Raw genomic sequence first — 21,848 nt, 5'->3', positions numbered from 1 at the left:
AAGTTCCTTAAAAACTTGTTGGCGGCTCCCTACTTTGTTTTCCCTAATCGTTGTCCCTAATCGTATATGTCAATTCCCACTTCCTATGAGTGCCAACTGCCAAGCATATTCACAACATGCTTTTAACGTAGGCCCACTGCAAACGACGTCTACAGGTACCCAATAAGATATCCAATAATGATAATTAAACTTAATTATGCAGTTATTATGATATAATTTACCACTATTTAACAACAATATCATATGATTTTGACCAAATTATTAATAATATTACTAATCATTGATATTATAAAGTAATTATGAAGTAAAGTAAGAATTGATTTTAAAAAAATAGATTTCAGTAGGGAAAAAAGCAAAAAAAAAGCTTATCGGATCGAATCGGGTAACCGTTAATTTTAAAATGATACCCAATAACCATACTCGATAACAAATTATCGAAACGGGTACCTGAACCTAGGGTTAAGCATGAGACGGGTACCCGTACCGTTAGTACTAACGGTTCGGGTACTCGATAACCAAAATCACTAAAAGTGATACCCATAACCGGAACCGATAAGTTCGGGTATCCGGATTTCGGGTACCTGAATTTTTGGATCGTTTATTGGGTACCCAATAAGATATCCAATAATGATAATTAAACTTAATTACGTAGTTATTATGATATAATTTACAACTAATTAAAAACAATACCATATGATCTTGACCAAATTATTAATAGTATTACTAATCATTGATATTATATAGTGATTATGAAGTAAAGTAAAAGTTAAGATTTATATTAATAGATTTAAGTAGGGAAAAAAAGCCAAAAAAAATGCTTCTCGAATTGGTTCGGGTAACCGTTAATTTTAAAATGATGCCCATAACCATACCCGATAACAAATTATCGGAACGGGTACCCGAACCGTTAAGGTTATCGGATTGGGTACCCTAATTTTCGGAACGGTTACGGATCGATTTTTCGGGTAGTTTTGCTCAGCCATACCCGAACCCTTATGGTTATTGGATCGGGTACCCTAATTTTCGGAACGGTTCCGAAACGATTTTTCGGATAGTTTTGCTCAGCCCTACTATGAAGTCAATAAGTCTCAAGTTAAAAAAAAAAAAAAAAAAAAAAAATTTAATTGAGCTTTTTAAAAAATAAAAATTTTGTTAGAGAAAAAGCAAGAAAAATTCTAGGGCTTTTTAACTCAAAAAAAAAAAAAAAAAAAAAAAAAAAAAAAAAAAAAAAAAAAAAATCTAGGGCTTTCGACTTGACTCTCTCAGTTCTTCAAACTTGTTCTTCCAAAACCACACTCTCTCACTTTAAACCCACTTCTCTGATCGAACCCAAACAAACCCTCCTCTTTCTCTCTCCTCTCGTTTGCTTTCTCTCTCTAAAAATGGGGTTCAATTTACAGCCGTACGGTATACAATCCATGCTTAAGGAAGGCCATCGCCATCTTTCTGGTGTCGAAGAAGCCGTCTGTAAAAATATCGAAGCCTGCAAAGAACTTTCTGACATTACTCGCACTTCTCTTGGCCCTAATGGTAAAAATATCCCTCCTTTTCTATCTTAGATCACAGATTCTGGGTTTTGGCTCTGATTTATGAAGTGGGTTATTGCTTGTTTGCTTAAATTTTTTGTCTTGGAAAAAACCAGATTTTTTTTTGCAGTTTTTTGATATTATTTACTTTGTTCGAGTGTTAATTTTTCTGGGTTTAGGTTTTAATGGCGGAAAGGAACTTGCTTTTTTGGGAATGATTTGAATTTTTGGATTGTATTGGTTAAGTATTGTAGTTAGCTCTAGGTTTTTGATATAATTGGATCCTCAAACTCTAGCTATTCTATTGGACATTGTCAATGATTTGAGCATTATACAGTGTAAATGTACAGTTAATTTAATAATTAAGACTTAAATGAAGGTCCAAACCCCCAAATTAACCGCACTTTACTCTTGGATCCACTCTATTATTCGTTGTTGCGAACGGGTTTTACTTGCTTGGCGGAGGGAATCATGATTTGGAGCGCTTGAAGTAGCTTTAAGGTTTCTATATTGTTATTTTTGCTCTCATTTGTCGAGGGATCTCATATGGTTTGATATTACTTTAAATTGAATTTGGGAGATGTGTATTTTATGTTGTGTAGGGAGGAACAAGTTGGTCATTAATCACTTGGATAAGCAATTTATTACAAATGATGCTGGTACTATCGTGAGTGAGCTCGAGATACAGCACCCTGCTGCTAAAATCTTGGTTTTAGCCGGTAAAGCTCAGCAAGAAGAGATTGGTGATGGAGCAAACTTGACAATCTCATTTGCAGGAGAGCTTCTTCGAGGTGCAGAAGAACTAATAAGAATGGGACTGCACCCAAGTGAAATAATCACGGGATATACCAAAGGAATCAATGAGGTTTGTCATATCTATCATGCTTGCTATGTTTTATTTGGATGTGTAACAGGTTTAATGACTCTTGCTTATTGAATTAATATATGTTTATAATTTTCCTTTAGACAATTAAAATTTTGGGTGAGTTGGTCGAGGAAGGTTCTGACAAAATGGACGTGAGAAACAAGGATGAGGTTATTTCTCGGATGAAAGCTGCAGTTGCAAGCAAGCAATTTGGTCAGGAAGATATGCTGTGCAACCTTATTGCCGATGTAAATGGCCTTTGTTCTTATTATTGATAATGAAATCCGTATCCTTGTAGTATTGGTTGTCATTCATTTCTTAATTGGCTTCAACTTTCATTGTTCCATAGGCATGCATCCAAGTGTGTCCATACAACCCTGTAAACTTCAATGTTGATAATGTTCGTGTTGCAAAACTTGTGGGAGGTGGTTTGCACAACTCCACTGTTGTGCGAGGGATGGTTTTGAAGAGTGATGCTGTTGGCAGCATAAAGCGAGTGGAGAAATCCAAGGCAAGTTATTCTTCATGTTTCCATTGTCTTTTCATGAGGTGGTATTATTGCCTATATTTGATATTATTTTCTTACATTTGTCTTTGTTGCAAACTAACTTGTCGAGAGTGAGTATATAGCTATATATGTTACTCTGTTAGTTTATGGTTTATCCTGCTTACCTAATAATCACATATGTGTCTTTACATATGTTACTCTGTTAGATGTTACCCTATTAGTGCCATCGTGTTTTCTTCTTTTCAAACTCCTTATTTTCACACCAAAGGTGAAGGAATTAAGATTGACATTCTGCCATCATGGATTATAGTATTCTCTCTCATAATGACTAAGCTTCTTATGAGCTCCATTTTGTTGACTGGTGCTTCTCTTTAATTTACTTTTCACTTGCAAAGAAGAGCTCGGTAGTAGGTTGGTAACATTATGCTATTTGATAGATGGGTGTAAGTGTGGTCAATGCCTGGAATGAAGTGGCTCAAAATTAGCTGAACGAGGACTTTTGTTCCTAGTAAGGTGAAAGGTGTGGCTTAGTTTTATGCCTACATTAAAAGGATCAAGTAGATGACTACTGACTAAGGATGTGTGATCCTGTTAAAGATATGTCCGGGAAGAACTCAGACATAAAGGAGTGTTGTTTTTTTTTTTTTTTTGGAGGGTGGGTGGGGGGTGGGGAAGGGGTCACTTGACTGTCTAAAGCTCACTAAAGACGTTTCTCTGAATAGGAATTTGTAGTGTGCTAACAATTAGAGGGAAAACCCCATAGGAGCCCCTCCTCTGATTTGTAATACTTTTAAGTATTCTTAGTCTACTTATTGTATCCTGGGTGCATGTCTCTTTTTTAACTTTGACTTTGTGCTGGTCAGATTCCTTCCCTATTCTTTCCTACTTAATGAACCCTTTCAACTTATAAACTAATTGTCACTAGTTAGATTTTCATGTTAGCTTTTATGATCAGGATGTCTTTTACATTAATTCTAGAAATGCTACTTTTTTCACCACTACTGTCTATTACATTACTTCTAAAAAATCTACTTCTTTCACTACACTACTAGCTCTTTCTAACTATTAAGTGACGAGTTCCTTGCTCATGTACTTTTCTGTAATCAATTAACTCTACTGTACATTTGTACTCATGAGCTCCTGATGTTTACTATGTGGGAAAATGCAGTACTACAGTCCTTGATTATTTAATTGTGCATCTTCAGGTTGCTGTGTTCGTACAAGGTGTAGATACTTCAGCTACCGAAACAAAAGGAACTGTTCTCATTCACAGTGCTGAGCAGGTACCCTGGCTACTTTTAGCTTACTTTGATGATCAGATGAAAATATAATGATTACAATTGCTTTTTGGACCCTTCATTTTATATCACATCCCCATGTCAGGTATTCAGTACTACGACATGGGTATTGACCATGAATCTTCATTTTTCATGAAATAGCGCACATGTATTTTGTTACAAATAGCCAAGTCCGAGTGACGTTGGCCATTACAAATACTGTGTTTTAAATTGGGCATGGCTAGTGTTGGCGTCCGAGATGGGCATAGTCAAATTAGAATACAGTTGCTATTGTAATTCTGTAGTAATTCTTATATTTATTTCCATGCATTGCAGCTGGAGAATTATTCCAAAACTGAAGAAGCAAGAGTTGAAGAGCTCATTAAGGCAGTTGCCGAATCTGGTGCCAAAGTTATCGTCAGCGGTGGAGCTGTAGGAGACATGGCAATGCACTTCTGTGAGCGTTACAAGTATGTGTTGTTTGCTTCGGAAAACTTTATATTCATTGTGTGTCTTATTTTTGGTCACGGGCTTGACAAAGCCTTATTGGTTGCAAGTTCAGAAATGCGTAAACTTGTGAAAGAAAATTGATGTGGGCGTGTGAAGGCAACCTATTCCCTTTTGTCTTTAGTTATAAATAAAACCAAAAGCTTACAAGTATGGACATAGTACACCGTCCATACTGTCTCCTCACAAATTTGAACTTGTTGACCATATTTTATGGGATTTGGAAGATATCCCTCTTTTGATATAACAAGCTTCTATGTAGAAGATGATGACCATCATATTGTTGTTGTGTCAAATGTCAATTTGTTTCATTTAGTTAATATTTTCGTATGGTGGATAACTTTGTTATGCATTTATATTCTTCTTATTAACCAATGTGATGGAGTTATGATGTATGTGAATTGTGAAGTGCTGTGTTTGATCTTGGTTATGGCGTAATGAGGTTGATATTCATCATATAGTAAAATGATTCTTACATGTTGGAGGATCTTGAGTATGTATTAACTGCTAAGGTAATTTGTCGATATGCTATGACCTATGTTGTAGTAAGACAGGGGAGGCTCAGATTCTTTATTTTTTTGGATGTTAACTCTGTTTCTCTTGGTTGCAGGCTTATGGTCCTCAAGATTAGCTCTAAGTTTGAGTTGCGAAGATTTTGTCGCACTACTGGGGCAGTTGCACTTGTAAGGAATTCTAAATGTGGTGGTTGTCTTTTAAGTTATCCTTTTGGTTTCCTTAACTTATCTACGATTATGTCGGTATGGCAGTTAAAACTCAGCCAGCCTAATCCAAATGATTTGGGACATGTCGATTCTGTTTCTGTCGAAGAAATCGGTGGTACTAGGGTATGTTTGTTGATCAGCATTGTTACATCCAATTGTGTTATAGGGTGGTTATCTCTTTTATTTCTGTTATGGATTCCTTCATGTGTTCGATGGTTGAAAATTTATTAGTTATATTATCTTACTCCTGTAGGTCACTGTTGTAAGAAATGAAGAAGGTGGGAACTCTTTGACAACTGTGGTATTACGAGGAAGCACAGATAGTATATTGGATGATCTGGAAAGAGCAGTTGATGATGGAGTAAACACATACAAGGCAGGTTTTTTGCACTTTGTTTTCTGTATTCACAAGTATTGGATTTTGAATAAGATGTTCATGTTTTTTTATGCCTTTTGTTTCCAGGCTATGTGTAAGGATAGTCGAACTGTCCCTGGTGCAGCAGCTACTGAGATTGAGTTAGCAAGAAGACTGAAGGAATTCTCTTTCAAAGAAACAGGGTAATTATGGATCTTAGACTTTTAGGACATGATTATGTTAGTACAAAGCTGTTAATAACTAGTCTTAGGAATCTCATCTTGATTACATTTCCTTTCGGGTCTGACCAAGCTGGTCATTTTGCTGTCATATCATCACTGCTTTAATTAAACTGCAGTGCTGCCTATTGAGTGCTGGCCATGTTTCTCCTTTCCCAGCTCCCACTCTTCGTCTTTTTGAGAGAAGATGTATCAGATGACTTGTCATGTGTATTCTTATTTTTCATAAAATAACTTTTATGTATTATATTTTCCTTGCCATCTTCCTATGTTGTGTACTCATGGTCATAAGATTGAGTCTGATTTGAACATAGTTGCTTGAGACCATATTAATCTGCTTGGAGTGTTTCTAACCCTGTAAATGATTTTAGTGCCATGCATGTCAAATTCCTTGTAATGTTAATTATGCATGCAATTTTGACTTGTCTTTTATGTCTTTGTATTGACTAATCCTTAGACTTTGATGGACTTAATCATGTTAATGGGATAGTGTTTGATATGAACAATGCTATTTCGGAATTCTTAGAAGGTTTATTATGTGTTATTTGTTTTTTCTCCGTCAATGAATGTAGGATTTTTAAGGTAATGCATGGAATTTGATTTGTCAGTTCTGCTCCCTTAATTAACTCTAATTCTAGAAGACATTCTGTGGAGTTAGCTCTCCAATTTCTTTTGGTGTCTCATTTTCTTTGATCAAGTTAAATGTAGGTTCAAGATCTATAATTTTAGTTGTCGGTAAAGTATCCATTGCTTGTGTTTTTATCTGCTTTATATGTGTATGTTTAAAAGGTTGCCTATCAATCTGAGAAGTCATATGGAAATATTTTGAGCATTACTTTTCGCACACTAGTGTTTTATCTTTATTATTAATCTCTCTATTTCTAATTACTTCGAAGTAGTTGGATGAATTGTCTGCGTGTGTACATTAGGCTTATTTTTGGTCATTTTCCCATCATTTCTCTTCTAGTTCTATCTTCATATTTTGCTTTAAAGTCTTATGGTATGTGCAATATATCAGCTCTGTTTCTCTGAGAACTATATTAAATTATGCTGAACCATTCATGTCTAAAGGTTAGATCAGTACGCCATTGCAAAGTTTGCGGAGAGCTTTGAGATGGTCCCCAGAACACTAGCAGAGAATGCTGGCCTTGATGCGATGCAGATCATATCATCATTATATAGTGAGCATTCATCTGGAAATACAAGAGTTGGCATTGACCTTGAGGAGGGTGCCTGCAAGGATGTTTCAGCATTGAGTATCTGGGACCTCCATGTCACCAAGTAAGATATTTCCTGCTTGCCTAGTGTAGTCATTTCCCAAATTTATATCAAATTTCCATGGAATATCTTTTCGAGGAATCTCAGTTTTAATTAATATATTGTGAATCAAGTGTCAATTATTAATTTCCCTTCTAGCAAAGTCCTGGCCAAAATTTTCAGTTAGAGCTGCTGGTCTTACAAAAAATCTTGTATCTGAGCTAGATAATCATATCTTATATTACTGCCTTCTGTGCAGGTTCTTTGCTCTCAAATATGCTGCTGACGCTGTCTGCACTGTTCTACGAGTTGATCAGGTATATTTCAACTTGCTTTGTAGCTTGAAAAGTTGAAATGGATAATGTTGGTCAAAGGTTGATTGTCTAGTATCTACGATCATGGCAATAATCCAATTGGTAAAGGAACATTGGGTTAATTTTTTAGAGTTCAACTCTTCTTCCTCTATCATTAGTTCATATTAGAACTATTACTGAGTTTGCTTCGCTAAGCATTGTAAAAGGGGGTCAATTCAAGCTATCTCAAGTCTTAACTGCTTTACTTTAGTAACTTGTCTGTTTATGATGCCTGCTCTTATATAGTTTGCTGTAACTATGAATGACCTATAAAATAACTCTGTGCACGTATGAACCGGACAAACCCCTCTCTTGTCGGACTAAATAATTTTCTTTTTTGGTGAATTCACCCGCCTTGGCAATGGTATTGTGCTGTTCAACTGGGGTAAAAGTCTGGCTGTCACCGTTTTCAACAATATAGTTGTTTCTCTTAGCTTTAAAAGATGCCCATCAAGGCCCTAAGGCAAGGGCAAGGACCTCAAGGCTCGCTTACATATTTACATAATTTGTATTTGTACTTTGTAAAGGATTAGTGAGATATATTGAAGAGATTAGTGAACTAACCTGAATAGATTAGGACCACTGGGGCCATCAGTGCTGGCAACCACTGGAGAAGCCTTGCCACTTAAGCCAGTGACTGCCAGTTCTTAATTGTTAGCCATCCTGTGAATTGTTATAATTAATTTTAAATAATTAGATTATAATTTGAGGGTCAAACCTTGTTTAGGATGCATTTACATATTTCTTGCATCTTTGCTATATCGTGTTCTGATTAACTCTTGATTTACAGTAGTAAATTATTTATACTGGTTGATTTTGCCCTGCAGATCATAATGGCAAAACAAGCTGGTGGACCCAGGAGAGATGCTGCCGCTGCTGCTGGGGCTGGAATGGAAGAAGACTAAGTGCTTCCTATGAAAAGTTTTTTTTTTCCCCTTTTTTTTGCTTGTAATTTTGTTGGTTCACGTAAAATCCGTTTCCTGGGTGCATTAATTACCTCTTATTTTAGTGTTTTTTTGATGATTTGAAACACAAAATTTTGCTATGGAGAGTGCTAGATTGTTGTTGTAGCTATAGTCAGAAGAAATTAGTAAAGAAAAACAGTTAGTCGTAGATCAGTTCTAAGAGTTCATGTCATGTGCTCATCTTGTTTGGGGAAAAAAACTGAATTTACAACTTTAATATTATAGTTTTGATTCTTTCATTCTCCCAATCATCTTGTTTTGGCAAGGAAGTGAGCTTCTCTACCTCTTTTTAAAAGAAATTCAACATTTTTGTAATAGTTACAACTTACAAGTGATTAGAATTTTTTAAAATATGTTCAGCTCAGGTTAGGTGGTTGTGATTCTTGTGAATACAGATGAAGCACCGAGGCTGTGGGTTTGTCCTGGTATTCCCAGGCAGCTTTGGGTGGATACAGCTGTAAAAAGCGGTGCTGCCTGTTGGCTTTGGTCAGAGGCCAAAAGTTGTAAGTTAAGTCCGATGATGTATAACAAATCAGTCTACAAAAACCATCTAGTAGCTATATTATGGTAAATATGCAATGTAGTTGGACTCATGTCGATCCGAACGAATCATCCTTTCTACAGAGGTAAATCTTTGACTGCTAGGCAAGAGGATAGCAAGTTAAAAATTCTGTCTCGGTAGGACATGTATTACTATTACTATGAAATTCATAAATGAAGTGGTTAATGGTGGGGTTACCATTATCCTTTTTGGAGTGACGAATGCGGTATGTGTTCCTAAGAAAAGGAATTTATCCTTATTTTTTTTTTTTGGGGTGGGGGGAAACACATAAGAACTCTTGAATGGAAATGGAAAAGAGATAGAACTTCAGTTCCTTTGAAAGGGTAAGATCTTTGGCGCAAGAAGAAGGGGTTGATCCGTATCATCTTGACTTGGTTCTACTTCCTTTCTCTATTAAGAGTTGCTGGAACCTGTTGAGGGAACATTATGAAAGACCATGGCTTTCAGGCTTTGGAAGGCTAGCAGTGTTCTATTGTGTTGGCCAAATGCGGGTGATCTTTCAGGGATCTGTACTAAACTTCTACATATCCAAACAATTATTTCGTAACTAGACGTAATCTTTCAATTAGAACTGTTATCTCAAGTCAACAACAAAACAAGTTATCTCTCTATATTTTAACGAATCATTTAATTTTCACGTAGGGCGAATAAAAGTTTATTATGTTCTTTATTTACATTTCTACAGTTCTAGCCTCATTGCAACAACCAAATTTGAAAAAAAAAAAAAGAACCACCCCCAAAATAATATAAAAATAAATTAATAAATCAAGAATGGAGCCAAAACTACGAATATGAAGCCAAAAAATGGGTGTCCCACTTCCACTTATGAGAAAATCCCATTTGAAAAAACCAAAAAAAAACAGAGGATGAGAAACCTCTATCTCACCTCATCATCTATTGCCACTGATACATTCTATGGCCTCTCTACTACCATTCTCCCTTCTCAAACCCACCACAATCTGCAAAGCCTCCTCAGCCCCGGCAACAACCGTCTCACCGTCTGCTCTAGTTGAGTCTCTCAATGATCAATTTGGTAGAAAAGGCATAAACTTTTTAGAATCAACTGATACAAGTACAAATGTTATTACTCCCATAGTTGAACTAAGTGTAAGAAATGGGAGCTCATTAAAGCTGCAACTATCAAATGCACATGTTACCTCGTATAGGCCTAAAGTGTACTGGAAAGACGACGGGTTTGAAGAGGTTTTGTACACACTTCCACAGTCCAAAGGCGGTATTGGATTAGTGCTTAATGATGTAACACAACCAGTTGCTGCTGCTGCTAAGAAACCAGACCCTTTCAGAAAGTCTGAACCTGCTGCTGCTGCTAAAGGGTCAGTACTTGCAGGAGCTGAGTGGTCTGTAAAAAATGTTGATTCAGATTCTTTTGATGCTGTCCAGGTATATTCGAAACAAAGTTGTCTCAATTTTCTTATCTTGTTGTAAACGACATTGTATGATAAACTACTGATCAATTGGCCAATTAATTTGCTTCAAAGTATTGAATTGTGCAATATAATGGCGTAGAGGTTGTGATACTATATGTAGTTTGAATTACCACTACTTAGCAAACTCTAATTTACAATGGCTATAGGTACTCTTTAATCATAGAAGGTAAGGTCGGCCATAAGGCTACCCATATCGGAATTCCTCAATGAAATTTTTAAAAGGAGCTAGAAGAGACCATCCACATAATCTGAAGACCATCCACATAATCTGAAGTATAAAGTACTATTTTAGGATGTCAAGAAAACATTCACATTTCCTAATGTAGTAATGAGAGATTATTTTTGTCAAAAAAAAAAAAAAATAATAATAAATGAGAGATTATTTAAATAATCTATACTGTTACTTGATTTATCTACGACATGAAAGAATTGACTTAGGTACTAAAGTATAAAGATTTTTAGTTGGGTAGAATCATACAGTAATTATGAGGATTTGGGACTTGGGACAAAGAGATGACTAGATGGAGTCGCGGAGAAACTAGTTTCTAGACTGTTTAGGTAAAGTTAGGGCTTGTTCTCATTGACTGAACTGAACTGAACTTATTAGAGCTGAACTGAACTGAACTTATTAGAGCTGAACTGAACTGAACTGAAATGAAATGAATATTTTATAAGAGAAGGAAATTAGGAGCTGAACTGAACTAAACTAAACTGAAAATAATAGTATGAGAACAGGCCTAAGACTAATTAATTTGACAATCTCTAACTTGCTCTCTGCTTCCCTAAGAGGGGTTTGCATTGTTACTAAAATGCTAAGTTGGGTTTTAACTTGTTTGTTTGCTTGTTATGTTCAATACATTGTTGGTGGCTTGTCTGCTTATTATGCTCAGAAATTATCTGGAAATTCTGGCACCCAACTCAAAATAAAATCCAAAGATTAGACGCATGGATTTCAAGATATTATAGCACAACTTAAACACTTTATTACTGTTTAAAGAACTTATGTACATACATTCAAATGTTACAAATACTTTGCAAGCTTAGCTACCTATAAGAAGCTTGTATGTCTGATCTCAGCATAGTTCACCGGTTTGCCCCTGTAATTTTATTTTTTATAGCATAGGATGATTAGATAGAAGCTTAAAACCATCAGTTGTTCTGCTAGACTTTAACAGATGCATTCATTCTTGTTCCCCCTTTTACTTAATCGTCTTTCAGGTTGAATTGAGTTGCACCAGTGGAACTCTAGACATAACATATGTAGTTTCCCTGTATCCTGAAAGCATGGCATCAGCAGTTCTTGTGAAGAACAATGGCCGCAAGGCGATTGATCTTACAAGTGCAATACTCAGCCATATCAAATTCAAAAAACGTGGAGGCTCGGGAATACAAGGACTTCAAGGTTGCTCTTATTGTGCTCACCCTCCTTTATCTTCACCTTTTGAGATTCTTTCTCCTGCTGAAGCCATGAAAGCTGATAGTTCCCAGTCTCCTAGCAAGCCCGGTCAATGGACCACGCAAGATGTGCCTATTACCATTTTGAAGGATAAGTTTAGCAGGGTTTATACAGCTCCTCCTTCAGAGAGATCAAAGCGATTCTACAGAACACCGCCATCAAAATATGAGACGATTGATCAGGTAACAGAAAAAACCTTCGTCTGACTGAAACACTTATGTTTAATTACTGCATAATAAAGTTGGTACATTCTGCTATCATTTTCTGACTGAAACTCTTATGTTTTCGTTGTTTCAGGGAAGGGAGCTTGTGTTTCGAGTGATTAGAATGGGTTATGATGACATATACTTAGCAAGCCCTGGTTCTTTATCTGAAAAATATGGCAGGGAATACTTCATCTGCACAGGACCTGCTTCGATGTTGGTACCAGTGACTGTGGACCCAGGGGAGGGGTGGAGAGGGGCTCAGGTTATCGAGCATGATAATCTTACATAATTTGTAATTACATTCACTGTAAAGATGTGTCATTGTAACATGATTTATCACCTTGAAGATAAATAGGCTTCATAAATCATTTATTCATGTGGCTTTGTGTTTACCAGTTAGCTGTTACATATGTTGTAGTATAGGTTAAGCAATTTGGATCCGCCAAGGAAAAAAGTAATCATAACTTCGTAAGAGTAGCAGTGAAATATAAAGATCTACTACATGTCTAGATGGAATGGTTGATTTACTTAATTACACTTGATGGAAAAAAATGAGCTCAATCAAAGGGGTATGTTGTGCAAATGATATCCTACATATTCATAATGAGTATATCATATATTTGTCATAGAATAAACGTTCTGAGTATGTATTTGGATGGAATTGGATCAGCAGACAGTAAGTCTGGGGTTATTTAATGATACCATAAGTCTGAATCATAAGGCTGCTTACCCCCTCCCAAGGCTTTTCGTTCCTTCTTCATCCTGAAAAAAAATACTTCTGTATTTTAGGAGGAATAAGTTTATATAAATAATTTCTTTGATAAGCTCTAATAAGTTTAGATCAGCGAATTTCAGGTGAAAATTAATAGGGGACATAGTATTTCCCCTTTGAATAAGTTTTCTAAATTTAAAAATAAGAAAATTTTGTTAAGCTAATCACCATAAGTTGACAATAATCAACAGAAAATATCTCAATATACACTTCCAAGTAAAAGCTCTGCTTGAGACAAATTGCTGGTAGCAAGGATAAGTGGACCCTCTCTATCTTCTTTTGCTTCCTCTTGGACTTCATGTCCTTCCTACATTCTATACCATGAACACCATATTCTGATGGAACTCAAGAAAAAAATGTCTTGCAGTTTTCTTTTCCCATCAAATACCTCTCTACTAACCACTACAAAATCCATAAACTCCCCTACCTCATTTCCTCCTCACCTTTTGTCTAATTCATCCCGATATATTACCTTCAATAAAAGAGACTTTGTATTACCAATATCGGTGACTTCTCCTTCAGTTGCCTACCCACAACCTCCCTTCAATGTTAAGTACTTGGAGAGTGAATTTGGAAGCCACGGAGTATCTTTTGCCGAGCTTGGACAAAGCAGCTATGTTGTCAGGATGCTCTTGGAGAATGGGAGTGCAGCCAGTATTTTGATGCCTAGCGGTCTGATCACATCCTATAAGCCTAAGATGTGGCATGGAAGCTCCATTGAGGTATTGCATACCTCTGTTTCAGAACGAGGAACTATGTATGGAGATGGCGGTGGTGGTCCTGTCATTCAAGGTGGTGTTTCTTTGGCCTTGAATTGTGTTGGTGAGAATGGGTTTTCATGGTCTCCTGTTAGTTGGGTTCTGACTGATGTTAAAGGGAACTCCCAAGATTCTATTCAGGTTTGCTTCTGCTATTTTTAGAGAAACATTTAAGTACTAAATTTTTGTTACATAATTGACATATACAAGTAGAAAGAAGGTTTCAAATTTCAATGATCAAACATTTATGCAACTGATAGAATCAAGTATAAGAAACAGCAAAGAAAATCCCTTCATCGGTAGCATTAAGGTAATATGAAATACTACAATATCTAACTTACTATAGAAAGAGTGACCAATTACGGAGCATTATCTTTGGGACGTTGTGGATGGTGTATATGTATCTGATTGCAGCAGCAATTGCAAACATGTAGTCTCCTCTTTCAGTGAGTAAATCGAGTCAAAAGTTGCTGAACAAACATATGGTGCAAATATTATGGACATTTTAGCTGTTGTAAGGTGATTAAAGTTCAGTTTCCTCGCCACAGTTTTTCTGATGGCATACTGTATATCTTATAATGCAGGTAGAAATGATAAGCAGAGATATTGGAAACATGGTTGAAGTAAAATACAGCATAACTCTGAAAGATGATACCTTGAGTTCAGTGGTCAGTGTTTCAAACTCGAGGTCTTCACAACTCGAGTTAAGAGGTTCTATTCTAAGCCATCTGACTCTGAGCTCACCAGATGCCACTTATGCAATTGGATTAGAGGGATCAAATTATGTCAACAAGCTACCTACCATCTCAGACTTCTTCATAATGCCTCCAAACATGGCAAAGAACAAAAAGACTAGTCAGTCATGGCCTCTATCATCCCTCAAAGAGTGGTTTGGTGCAAAAACCGACGATACAGAAATAAACGAGCAAACAGAAGGTGAAGAGGAAGATAATTATAAGCATTTATCTGGAAAAATGAGCAGGATATACACATGTGCACCTCGAAACTTCACAATAATAGACAGGGTTGGGCTTTTTAACTTGTTATTTTGATAACTAATTTGAAAAATTATGGATAAAACTTCACAATGATTATTTACTGGACTAATTTGTTGAAATTTGTTTTTTTTAAACAGGGTAAAAGAAATTCAGTCATTGTTGGAAGGAGGGGCTTTGGAGAATTATACATGTACAGTCCAGGGTCAAGCCATGAACTCTACGGCAAGTATGCATACTTATGTGTTGGACAATCAGCTTTGCTCAAACCTATAACTTTAGGTCCTGAACAATCGTGGATAGGCGAGCAGCGCTTACATAATCCAAATCTTTAAATTCCATAGTTAACACTTCCATCTTGTAAAAAGAACCCATCATACAAAATGCATCAACTAAATGAATTGAGTCTGGCTTTGTTGTGTTGATGTCAAAATTTTCTATTTCTTCTCTTTTCACAGAACTGCTGAACAATGATTTTTAGTTAGGTCTTTATTGACTGTTTGACTAGCTCTCAGGTTATATTCCTCCCCATTTAAGCGGTCAGGTTTTTGTATAAATTTCCAGAAATGTTATCATTGTTGAAAACAAATAAATTGTGAATACGTTATTTTTCGAGAATCTTGGAAAATAACTTATCAACAATGGTAGACTTGACATGCTCACAAGTTCACCTGCACCCAATAGATTGATCACAAAAACATTGCTTATCAGTTACCACCATGACTTTCAGAGTATCCTTCTATGCTGCCTTCTCTCTTTTCTCAGGCTCGCTGATATCCGAAATGGGACTGTTTTTTTATCTGATGACAGACCAACTTCTGTGGTCATTCTCTTTACAGTATGACTGGACAAAAAGCACCAAGCTCTGTTGATTAACAGAAGCTGTTGGTCATAAAAGAAATTTATAAATTAAGCATAATAAGAGAAATCTTATATGATAATTTTCCTGCCAGAAGAGACCTATGATATTCTCCAAAGAGAGCTACTTGAAGTTTCAGAAGATGAAACAAGTACTCATTTGTACAGATACAATACAGCTTAACAGATTGATACAAAGTAGGTCTCTTATAGTTTTATGGAAAAAAAATCCTGTTTTCCAATGACAACTAAATGATCTAATCATGCTACATTGGAAGCTAAGTTGGAACCATTCCAACGAATTCACCCTGCTCACCTAGCAATAACACTGATGCAAAACCTAAAGAAAATACCAGGACGATTAACAACACCAAAGTGGACATCTTCAGAAAGTTCCGCCCAGGAATTTTCACAATCTTCTCAGATGTACTTTGATCTTTATGGAACAATTTGAGAGAGACATCGCCATTAGCCATGGCCAAAACGTCCTGAGTTGACGAGACTGATTCTGAATTAGAATTGGAATGACTTTGATGATCTTCACATTCATCTGTCATGTTGCCAGTGCCATCTTGTGGCCTATTTTTATTTAAGCAACTGCTTTGGTTATACTTGACTACAGGGCTCCATTCACAATTTGCTGAGCAAGGACTTCTCTGTCTTCTAGATTGATCACCAAAGTAGTCTGAGTTCTCATCATTATCCTGAAGTGAACGAACAAGCTTCCTCGGAGTAGTAAAAATCTTAACATAATCAAGATTTATCTGAGAGCGCGTCCTCTGAAAACACCACAAAGAAAGAGATTAGCTTAGCAAGCAACCACAGATCAATAAAGTAGATTAAGGCGGTAAGGCAGTAAATTTTCATCCTGAAAATAGGCAATTATAATATGACAATATGATGTCGTGCCCAGTAATAGTTTCTTTAATTAATTTTAAGATATGGCATACATATTCAGAATTATGCACCAAATCAAAACTTATTAATGCCAACATAATTTCTAGCTCCATGATTAAAAAGCAGAGGGAGTAAAAAGTATGTGATAAAATATAAACAAAAGCATAAAGAATGCGCTATTAATAACACTCAAGCAACTAAACACAGATCTAAACAATAGCAATTATTTCAAAAATTATACATGTTGGTAGAAGAATCATATGCTATAGCATGTTTCTAGGCCCATACAACCTTGTATGTCAAGTTTTATTTCCTAGCAACTGTAATCAGGGAACTAAGATGCTAAAGTCTACACAATATTATTGTTTTAAGAATAATTGAGATAATGTTTATTTTACCTGAGGACTGGGAGTTTGGCTTCTCATTGATGGGCTTTGAGACCTGCTTCTCAAAGCTTTGTTTACTGGAGTTTGAGGTCGGCTTCTCAGAGCTTCATTCGCTGGACTCTGAGCTCGCCTTCTGAGTGCTCCATTTGATGGACTTTGTGGTCGGCTTCTCAGAGCTCCGTTTGCTGGACTTTGAGCTTGCCTTCTGAATGCTCCATTTGATGGACTTTGTGGTCGTCTTCTCAGAGCTCCATTTGCTGGACTTTGAGCTCGCCTTCTGAATGCTCCATTTGATGGACTTTGAGGCCGGCTTCTCAGTGATCCATTTATTGGAGTTCCAGGAATAAATCCTGGGAATCCATTAGTATAACTTCTCCTACTATCAGAACCTTCATCCTGTTCAGAGGACACATGAGATCTGACGCTTTCGTGAGCAAGTTCTGAGAAAAGTCCATCCTTTAGAGACACATTCACATATCCATTTTCTTGACTCCATTGCTTCCTATTTAAATTTCTCCTTATATGATTCCCATTGCACGAAGCTTGACTCATTGACATTGGCGAGTCCATGAAAGACTCACCAAACGAATCAAAGGTCTGTGATTCGGGTGACACAGATAACGGTGACTGACTGCCAGGACTTGATAACTGTCTCCGGCTATTACTACTCCTACTGAAGTTGGAACCAGTCATTGAAACCTCGTCACAACTGATCTTAGATCCTTGATCTACTAATAGTTTTTTAGCAGTCTGCAATGCTTCAAATGCAGCTCCCTTAACGTATGGCATCTGATCAGATTGACAGTTCTCCATCTCCACAATAATCGAGTCTAGCTCCGAAAATATACTCCTGATATCCAAGCATTTCATCAAGGAATGCACCATCTGAATAGCTGTCAAACGTTTCTGCGAATTCTTCTCAGTCAGGCCACAATTCAAGATATTCAACCCCGCCCTTATCAACAGCCGTGCATAAGCCTCAACTGTAAGACAATTACGCTTGGCCAACGACATAACCAACCCCATATGAGAGTTCGTTTGTGTCGATTTATCCTCCAAAGCACTAGCTAGCTTTAAGCAAACCTCATTCACCATTTCATCAGAAGCAAACCTCCAATTATCACAATCCACAAGGGCTTTCAAACAAAGGGCAGCACCACAAGACAGGCTCTCTTGAGAGCCCAAAAGAGCATCTGTAAGCGGCTTACAAAGCGAATGGATCAACTGTTGTTTCTTATCTTCCGGCGTAGCAGACTCAATCCCATACCTAACTATTGCAGGAACCACCTTAGAACATGCCTGCTGAAGAGGAAATGACCCTCCACTAGTAGTCAAAGTCTTAATAATAGAAGACATGATATTATCAAGTTGTGGCACAATGTTAGGCCCATGTACCCTAGCAAGGACTTCATAGATGGAAATGGTGTACTCCCCCGGCGACGAACCGGCATCCTTTGTCTCCGAAACTTGAGCAAGAAATAGCGGAATCGCTTTCGAGTCCATGTCTTTTACATACAATTTCAGTGCTTTCATTGCAGACCTCCTACAGTCTGCATCCTTTAGTTTGGCTAACTCTTGCCGCAATGCAGGACTCAAATTCCTACCCATTGATAACCTGGTGAAACAAATCAATAAAAATCACATTACAAAATAAATGTAATCCACTAAAAACATTCAGATTCCCATTTCACATTTTCAATTGAACGGAAAATCCCACATCAATTTACTTATATAAGGAACCAAAAATTGTCACTAAATTGATAAAAACAAATACACAAAGGACTGAACTTTATCATATTAAACCCAAAATAATCAAACACCCATTTTACTAATTGCAATATTGAATAAAACCCACATCAATTTCACCACATATTAACAAAAAATGCAACAAAAATATAGAAAAAATAGAGTGGACTTTTAACCAAGAAATCATATTTTTCGGCCTTGTGATTATACAATTTGCTAAAATATTAATAGCCCATCAACTATTTACACAATTTGACAAAAACCCATTTCAATTTAACCTTAAAACCCCAAAAATTGTCCCAAATCAAATTAAAAAACACAAGAAAAGTTACACTTTTATGAAGTTATAAGAATAGAAAATGGAAGAAAGAAATTACCTGGGCCAATGCAGAAGACTAAAGAAAGAGATTAAAGTCGAATTACTGTTGAAGATATTGAACTCAAAATTCAAATGATGAAATTCTTTAATTTGAAACAGGAAAAAAAATTTAATGGGAAAAGATATGAAAGATCTACTCTTTCTCTTTAAAGAAGACAGAGAAAGTAAAAATATTCAAAATTTGGAAAGAAATCAAGAAATGAATAGTGAAAGAAAATGAGGAAAGAGCAGCTGTAATGCATGAAACAGGGGTTTAAATTTTTTTCTGGGGTTTCTAATTTTTTGGTTTTTTTTAGGGTTTAAACAATTATTACAGCATTTAAGAATGTGTACTGTATGATCCAGTTTTAAAATGTTTATAGGTTTGAATTCTTGGCATGAAATGCGCGCATTGTGTTTGTGACGTTTGAGTAATGTGCACAATAAAGACAAACCATTTGAATCTATTCTTGGGAAACGGGAATAACCTTTAATTTGAATTTTTTTTTTTGATGTAATTCCCTCCGCTGTCCCTCACTCTCCTCAGCTCTTCTTTGTCTTCTTTGTTTTTTGAATTTGTTTTTGTTTTTGTGGTCAAAGGAATATACACTCTCTATGTTTTAAGTATCATAATTTGACTGATATTCGTATATCTCTATTTGTACATTATAGAGGAAGTATATAAGATTAAATATAATCATACATATGTCATGCACAAATAAAGGCCAGAGTAGTGTATGCGAATAATGCAAAGTCAAATAGGGTCATTTGTTTTGAAAGGTAGTTACGATTTGAATTGATTTTGAAAGAAAATTATTCAATTACGAAATATCAAATTTCAACTTCGTACACGAATTAAGAGCATTTATACTAGTGGGTCAATGTTAAACGAATAAAGTGGACCTGATCCATCACCAGCTTCATATGTCACAAACATCTTCTCATCCATTCAATTGGGGTTTGGAAAAAAAGAAAAGAAAAATCCAACATTTGCACTTATTCCTCCTAAAAATCCAACCTTCATTTTATTCCTCAAAAATCCAACCTTTATACCCACCTTCTCCAACAGGTCCATTTGACCTTTAACCTGCTAAACAGGTTAAAAAAATGTTTTTTTTTTTATAATTCTTTCACTCCTCTTTCTCTCTCCTCTCTCCTAAAAATTGAAACAACAGATTCAACACGGACCTCCGCCGCCACCACCACCTCTGCCACCAGTTACCCTACCCTACCCAAACCCAGAACTAAAAACCCTTCTCCCACTCCTACTTATGCTCGAAACCACAAGCCCAGACTCGATTAAACTTGCGATTTGCTCTGATTTTGGGGCTGCAATGGTTGATTGAATGGGAGTTGTTGGGTGCGATTTGCGATTGGTGGCGATGTGAGGCAATAATGGTTGTGGAGGTTGCCTTTGGGTTGGTAAATTGTTGCTTGAGGTTGGGGCTTGTTGACGTTCAAATGGTGGCAACGCTCAATCAATTTCAAAAAACACAATCAGCAAACAACATCAAACAATTAATCAAATTACCAAACAATTAATCAAGTTCTAATAAAAAATTGATTGAAAAAAGCAAGTTGGGTAAAGAAATACGAGATTAGAAAATTACACAGAAAGCATATTTAGAGAGAAAAGCAAAGGCAAAACAATGATTGGGAATTTGGGATTGTTTGATAGAATCAAGTTGGGTAAATTGGTGGGCTAAAGTGTGTGGTTAATTGTGCGGTTGTGTTGCTGGTGTCATGTGGTGCCGAGCAAGGTGGATGTGGATTGAAGATTGGTGGGAACGATGCAGCGTGAGGTTGGAGTTGGAAGGTGGTGCGTGGTTGTGATTGCGGCAGGGCTGCTGAAACGGAAATTGGAAATGGAGTGTAAGGCGGCTGACCGGCGGAAGGAGTGGTGTGGGTTTTCCGGTGGAGAGGAGAATGGGGCTGATGGGTTCCGGTGGTAGGTGGCTGGTGGCTGGTGGGCGGTGGGGATGGGGTGGTCAGGGAAGGAGGGTGGGGCTGGGTTTCTGAATTTTTTTTTTTTTTTATTTTTTTTTTCTTTTAATTATTTTGTTTTTTAATAATTAAAAAAATAATTTGACCTATTAATAGCTGACACGTGGCATATAACTTATAAAAACCGGTCATCAATAGGTAATGGATCTGTTGGAGAAGGTGGGGTATAAAGGTTGGATTTTTGAGGAATAAAACGAAGGTTGGATTTTTAGGAGGAAAAAGTGCAAAGGTTGGATTTTTATTTTCCATTTTTCCTTGGGGTTTTCATCAAATGTATTGAAATAAATGGATTGAGTTCACAGATATTCGTCTAATATTGTAAGTCTTATTCGTCGTGCATGTGTTACTCATCATACTGTTTGTGTGTGATATAAACCATGTTATGAACCCTAAGGCATTTATCATTATTGAATAAGTGTACCTTTTATTGATAGGAAAAATTGCTGAGAATAATCCCACCTTTTGAGCGTCTTCGATTAATAATCCCACCTTTACCCCCTGATCTTTTTTAACAGTCCCACTTTACTTGAAATCGGCTAACAAGGTGAACTTTGCTTAGGTGGATTTGGGTAATGAAATTTCCCCCCTAAATGATGCCAGATCATCTGTCTCTCTCAACCACCGTCTTTAATGTCTGAACAAAAGAACTCCTCCCTCATTACTCTCCTACAAAATTTGGTCAGCCATTATTGAAGGTTCAACCACTTGTGTACGCTGCAGTAAAGGAGAAAGCTTCCATTTTTAGCGAGATTGTGGATTGCGAAGAACTCCATTTTAGGTAAGTGTTCCAACCCTAAATTTCACTTGAACAGAGTCTAAATTTTGCTA

At 36.6% G+C, this 21,848-nt stretch overlaps 4 protein-coding genes across 4 annotated transcripts; 3 read left to right on the top strand and 1 right to left on the bottom strand.

Annotated features, from left to right (window-relative positions):
- The first annotated feature begins 1,336 nt into the window (after positions 1 to 1,336).
- Positions 1,337 to 8,822, top strand: LOC145632157 (T-complex protein 1 subunit theta-like). The gene is made up of 13 exons (XM_081684457.1): positions 1,337 to 1,530; positions 2,129 to 2,391; positions 2,493 to 2,639; positions 2,741 to 2,902; positions 4,105 to 4,182; positions 4,513 to 4,646; positions 5,294 to 5,366; positions 5,451 to 5,528; positions 5,659 to 5,781; positions 5,869 to 5,963; positions 7,071 to 7,280; positions 7,516 to 7,573; positions 8,437 to 8,822. Exons 1-13 carry the CDS (start codon positions 1,383 to 1,385, stop codon positions 8,512 to 8,514), a joined length of 1,647 nt encoding a protein of 548 aa, XP_081540583.1. The 5' UTR covers positions 1,337 to 1,382; the 3' UTR covers positions 8,515 to 8,822.
- A 1,167-nt stretch (positions 8,823 to 9,989) lies between these two features.
- On the top strand, positions 9,990 to 12,638 carry LOC145632156 (photosynthetic NDH subunit of subcomplex B 2, chloroplastic-like). Its single transcript, XM_081684456.1, has 3 exons — positions 9,990 to 10,537; positions 11,803 to 12,222; positions 12,338 to 12,638. The coding sequence occupies exons 1-3, from the start codon at positions 10,052 to 10,054 to the stop codon at positions 12,533 to 12,535; spliced, it is 1,104 nt and encodes a 367-aa protein (XP_081540582.1). The 5' UTR covers positions 9,990 to 10,051; the 3' UTR covers positions 12,536 to 12,638.
- A 638-nt stretch (positions 12,639 to 13,276) lies between these two features.
- LOC145630836 (protein NDH-DEPENDENT CYCLIC ELECTRON FLOW 5-like) lies at positions 13,277 to 15,290 on the top strand. Its single transcript, XM_081682984.1, has 3 exons — positions 13,277 to 13,917; positions 14,361 to 14,801; positions 14,912 to 15,290. The coding sequence occupies exons 1-3, from the start codon at positions 13,357 to 13,359 to the stop codon at positions 15,104 to 15,106; spliced, it is 1,197 nt and encodes a 398-aa protein (XP_081539110.1). The 5' UTR covers positions 13,277 to 13,356; the 3' UTR covers positions 15,107 to 15,290.
- A 389-nt stretch (positions 15,291 to 15,679) lies between these two features.
- Positions 15,680 to 19,518, bottom strand: LOC145630835 (protein SINE1-like). The gene is made up of 3 exons (XM_081682983.1): positions 19,036 to 19,518; positions 16,925 to 18,527; positions 15,680 to 16,408 (listed from the first exon to the last, which is right to left on the bottom strand). Exons 2-3 carry the CDS (start codon positions 18,518 to 18,520, stop codon positions 15,908 to 15,910), a joined length of 2,097 nt encoding a protein of 698 aa, XP_081539109.1. The 5' UTR covers positions 18,521 to 18,527; positions 19,036 to 19,518; the 3' UTR covers positions 15,680 to 15,907.
- Between the last annotated feature and the right edge of the window lie 2,330 nt (positions 19,519 to 21,848).

The sequence above is a fragment of the Chenopodium album genome, chromosome 5 (genome assembly GCF_948465745.1).
Source record: "Chenopodium album chromosome 5, dcCheAlbu1.1, whole genome shotgun sequence".
Taxonomy (NCBI): domain Eukaryota; kingdom Viridiplantae; phylum Streptophyta; class Magnoliopsida; order Caryophyllales; family Amaranthaceae; genus Chenopodium; species Chenopodium album.
This window is presented reverse-complemented; position numbering and strand designations above follow the sequence as displayed.

Bases quoted from the DNA above. Each gene is read 5' to 3' on its own strand.
- LOC145632156 (XM_081684456.1), top strand. From the start codon at position 10,052: ATGGCCTCTCTACTACCATTCTCCCTTCTCAAACCCACCACAATCTGC. The intron at 10,538-11,802 runs GTATATTCGAAA...ATCGTCTTTCAG, and splicing joins ATTCTTTTGATGCTGTCCAG to GTTGAATTGAGTTGCACCAG. The intron at 12,223-12,337 runs GTAACAGAAAAA...TCGTTGTTTCAG, and splicing joins AATATGAGACGATTGATCAG to GGAAGGGAGCTTGTGTTTCG.
- LOC145630836 (XM_081682984.1), top strand. From the start codon at position 13,357: ATGGAACTCAAGAAAAAAATGTCTTGCAGTTTTCTTTTCCCATCAAAT. The intron at 13,918-14,360 runs GTTTGCTTCTGC...CTTATAATGCAG, and splicing joins ACTCCCAAGATTCTATTCAG to GTAGAAATGATAAGCAGAGA. The intron at 14,802-14,911 runs GTTGGGCTTTTT...TTTTTTAAACAG, and splicing joins ACTTCACAATAATAGACAGG to GGTAAAAGAAATTCAGTCAT.
- LOC145632157 (XM_081684457.1), top strand. From the start codon at position 1,383: ATGGGGTTCAATTTACAGCCGTACGGTATACAATCCATGCTTAAGGAA. The intron at 4,183-4,512 runs GTACCCTGGCTA...CATGCATTGCAG, and splicing joins TCATTCACAGTGCTGAGCAG to CTGGAGAATTATTCCAAAAC. The intron at 5,529-5,658 runs GTATGTTTGTTG...TTACTCCTGTAG, and splicing joins AAGAAATCGGTGGTACTAGG to GTCACTGTTGTAAGAAATGA.
- LOC145630835 (XM_081682983.1), bottom strand. From the start codon at position 18,520: ATGGGTAGGAATTTGAGTCCTGCATTGCGGCAAGAGTTAGCCAAACTA. The intron at 16,409-16,924 runs GTAAAATAAACA...TGGTGTTTTCAG, and splicing joins GCCAAACTCCCAGTCCTCAG to AGGACGCGCTCTCAGATAAA.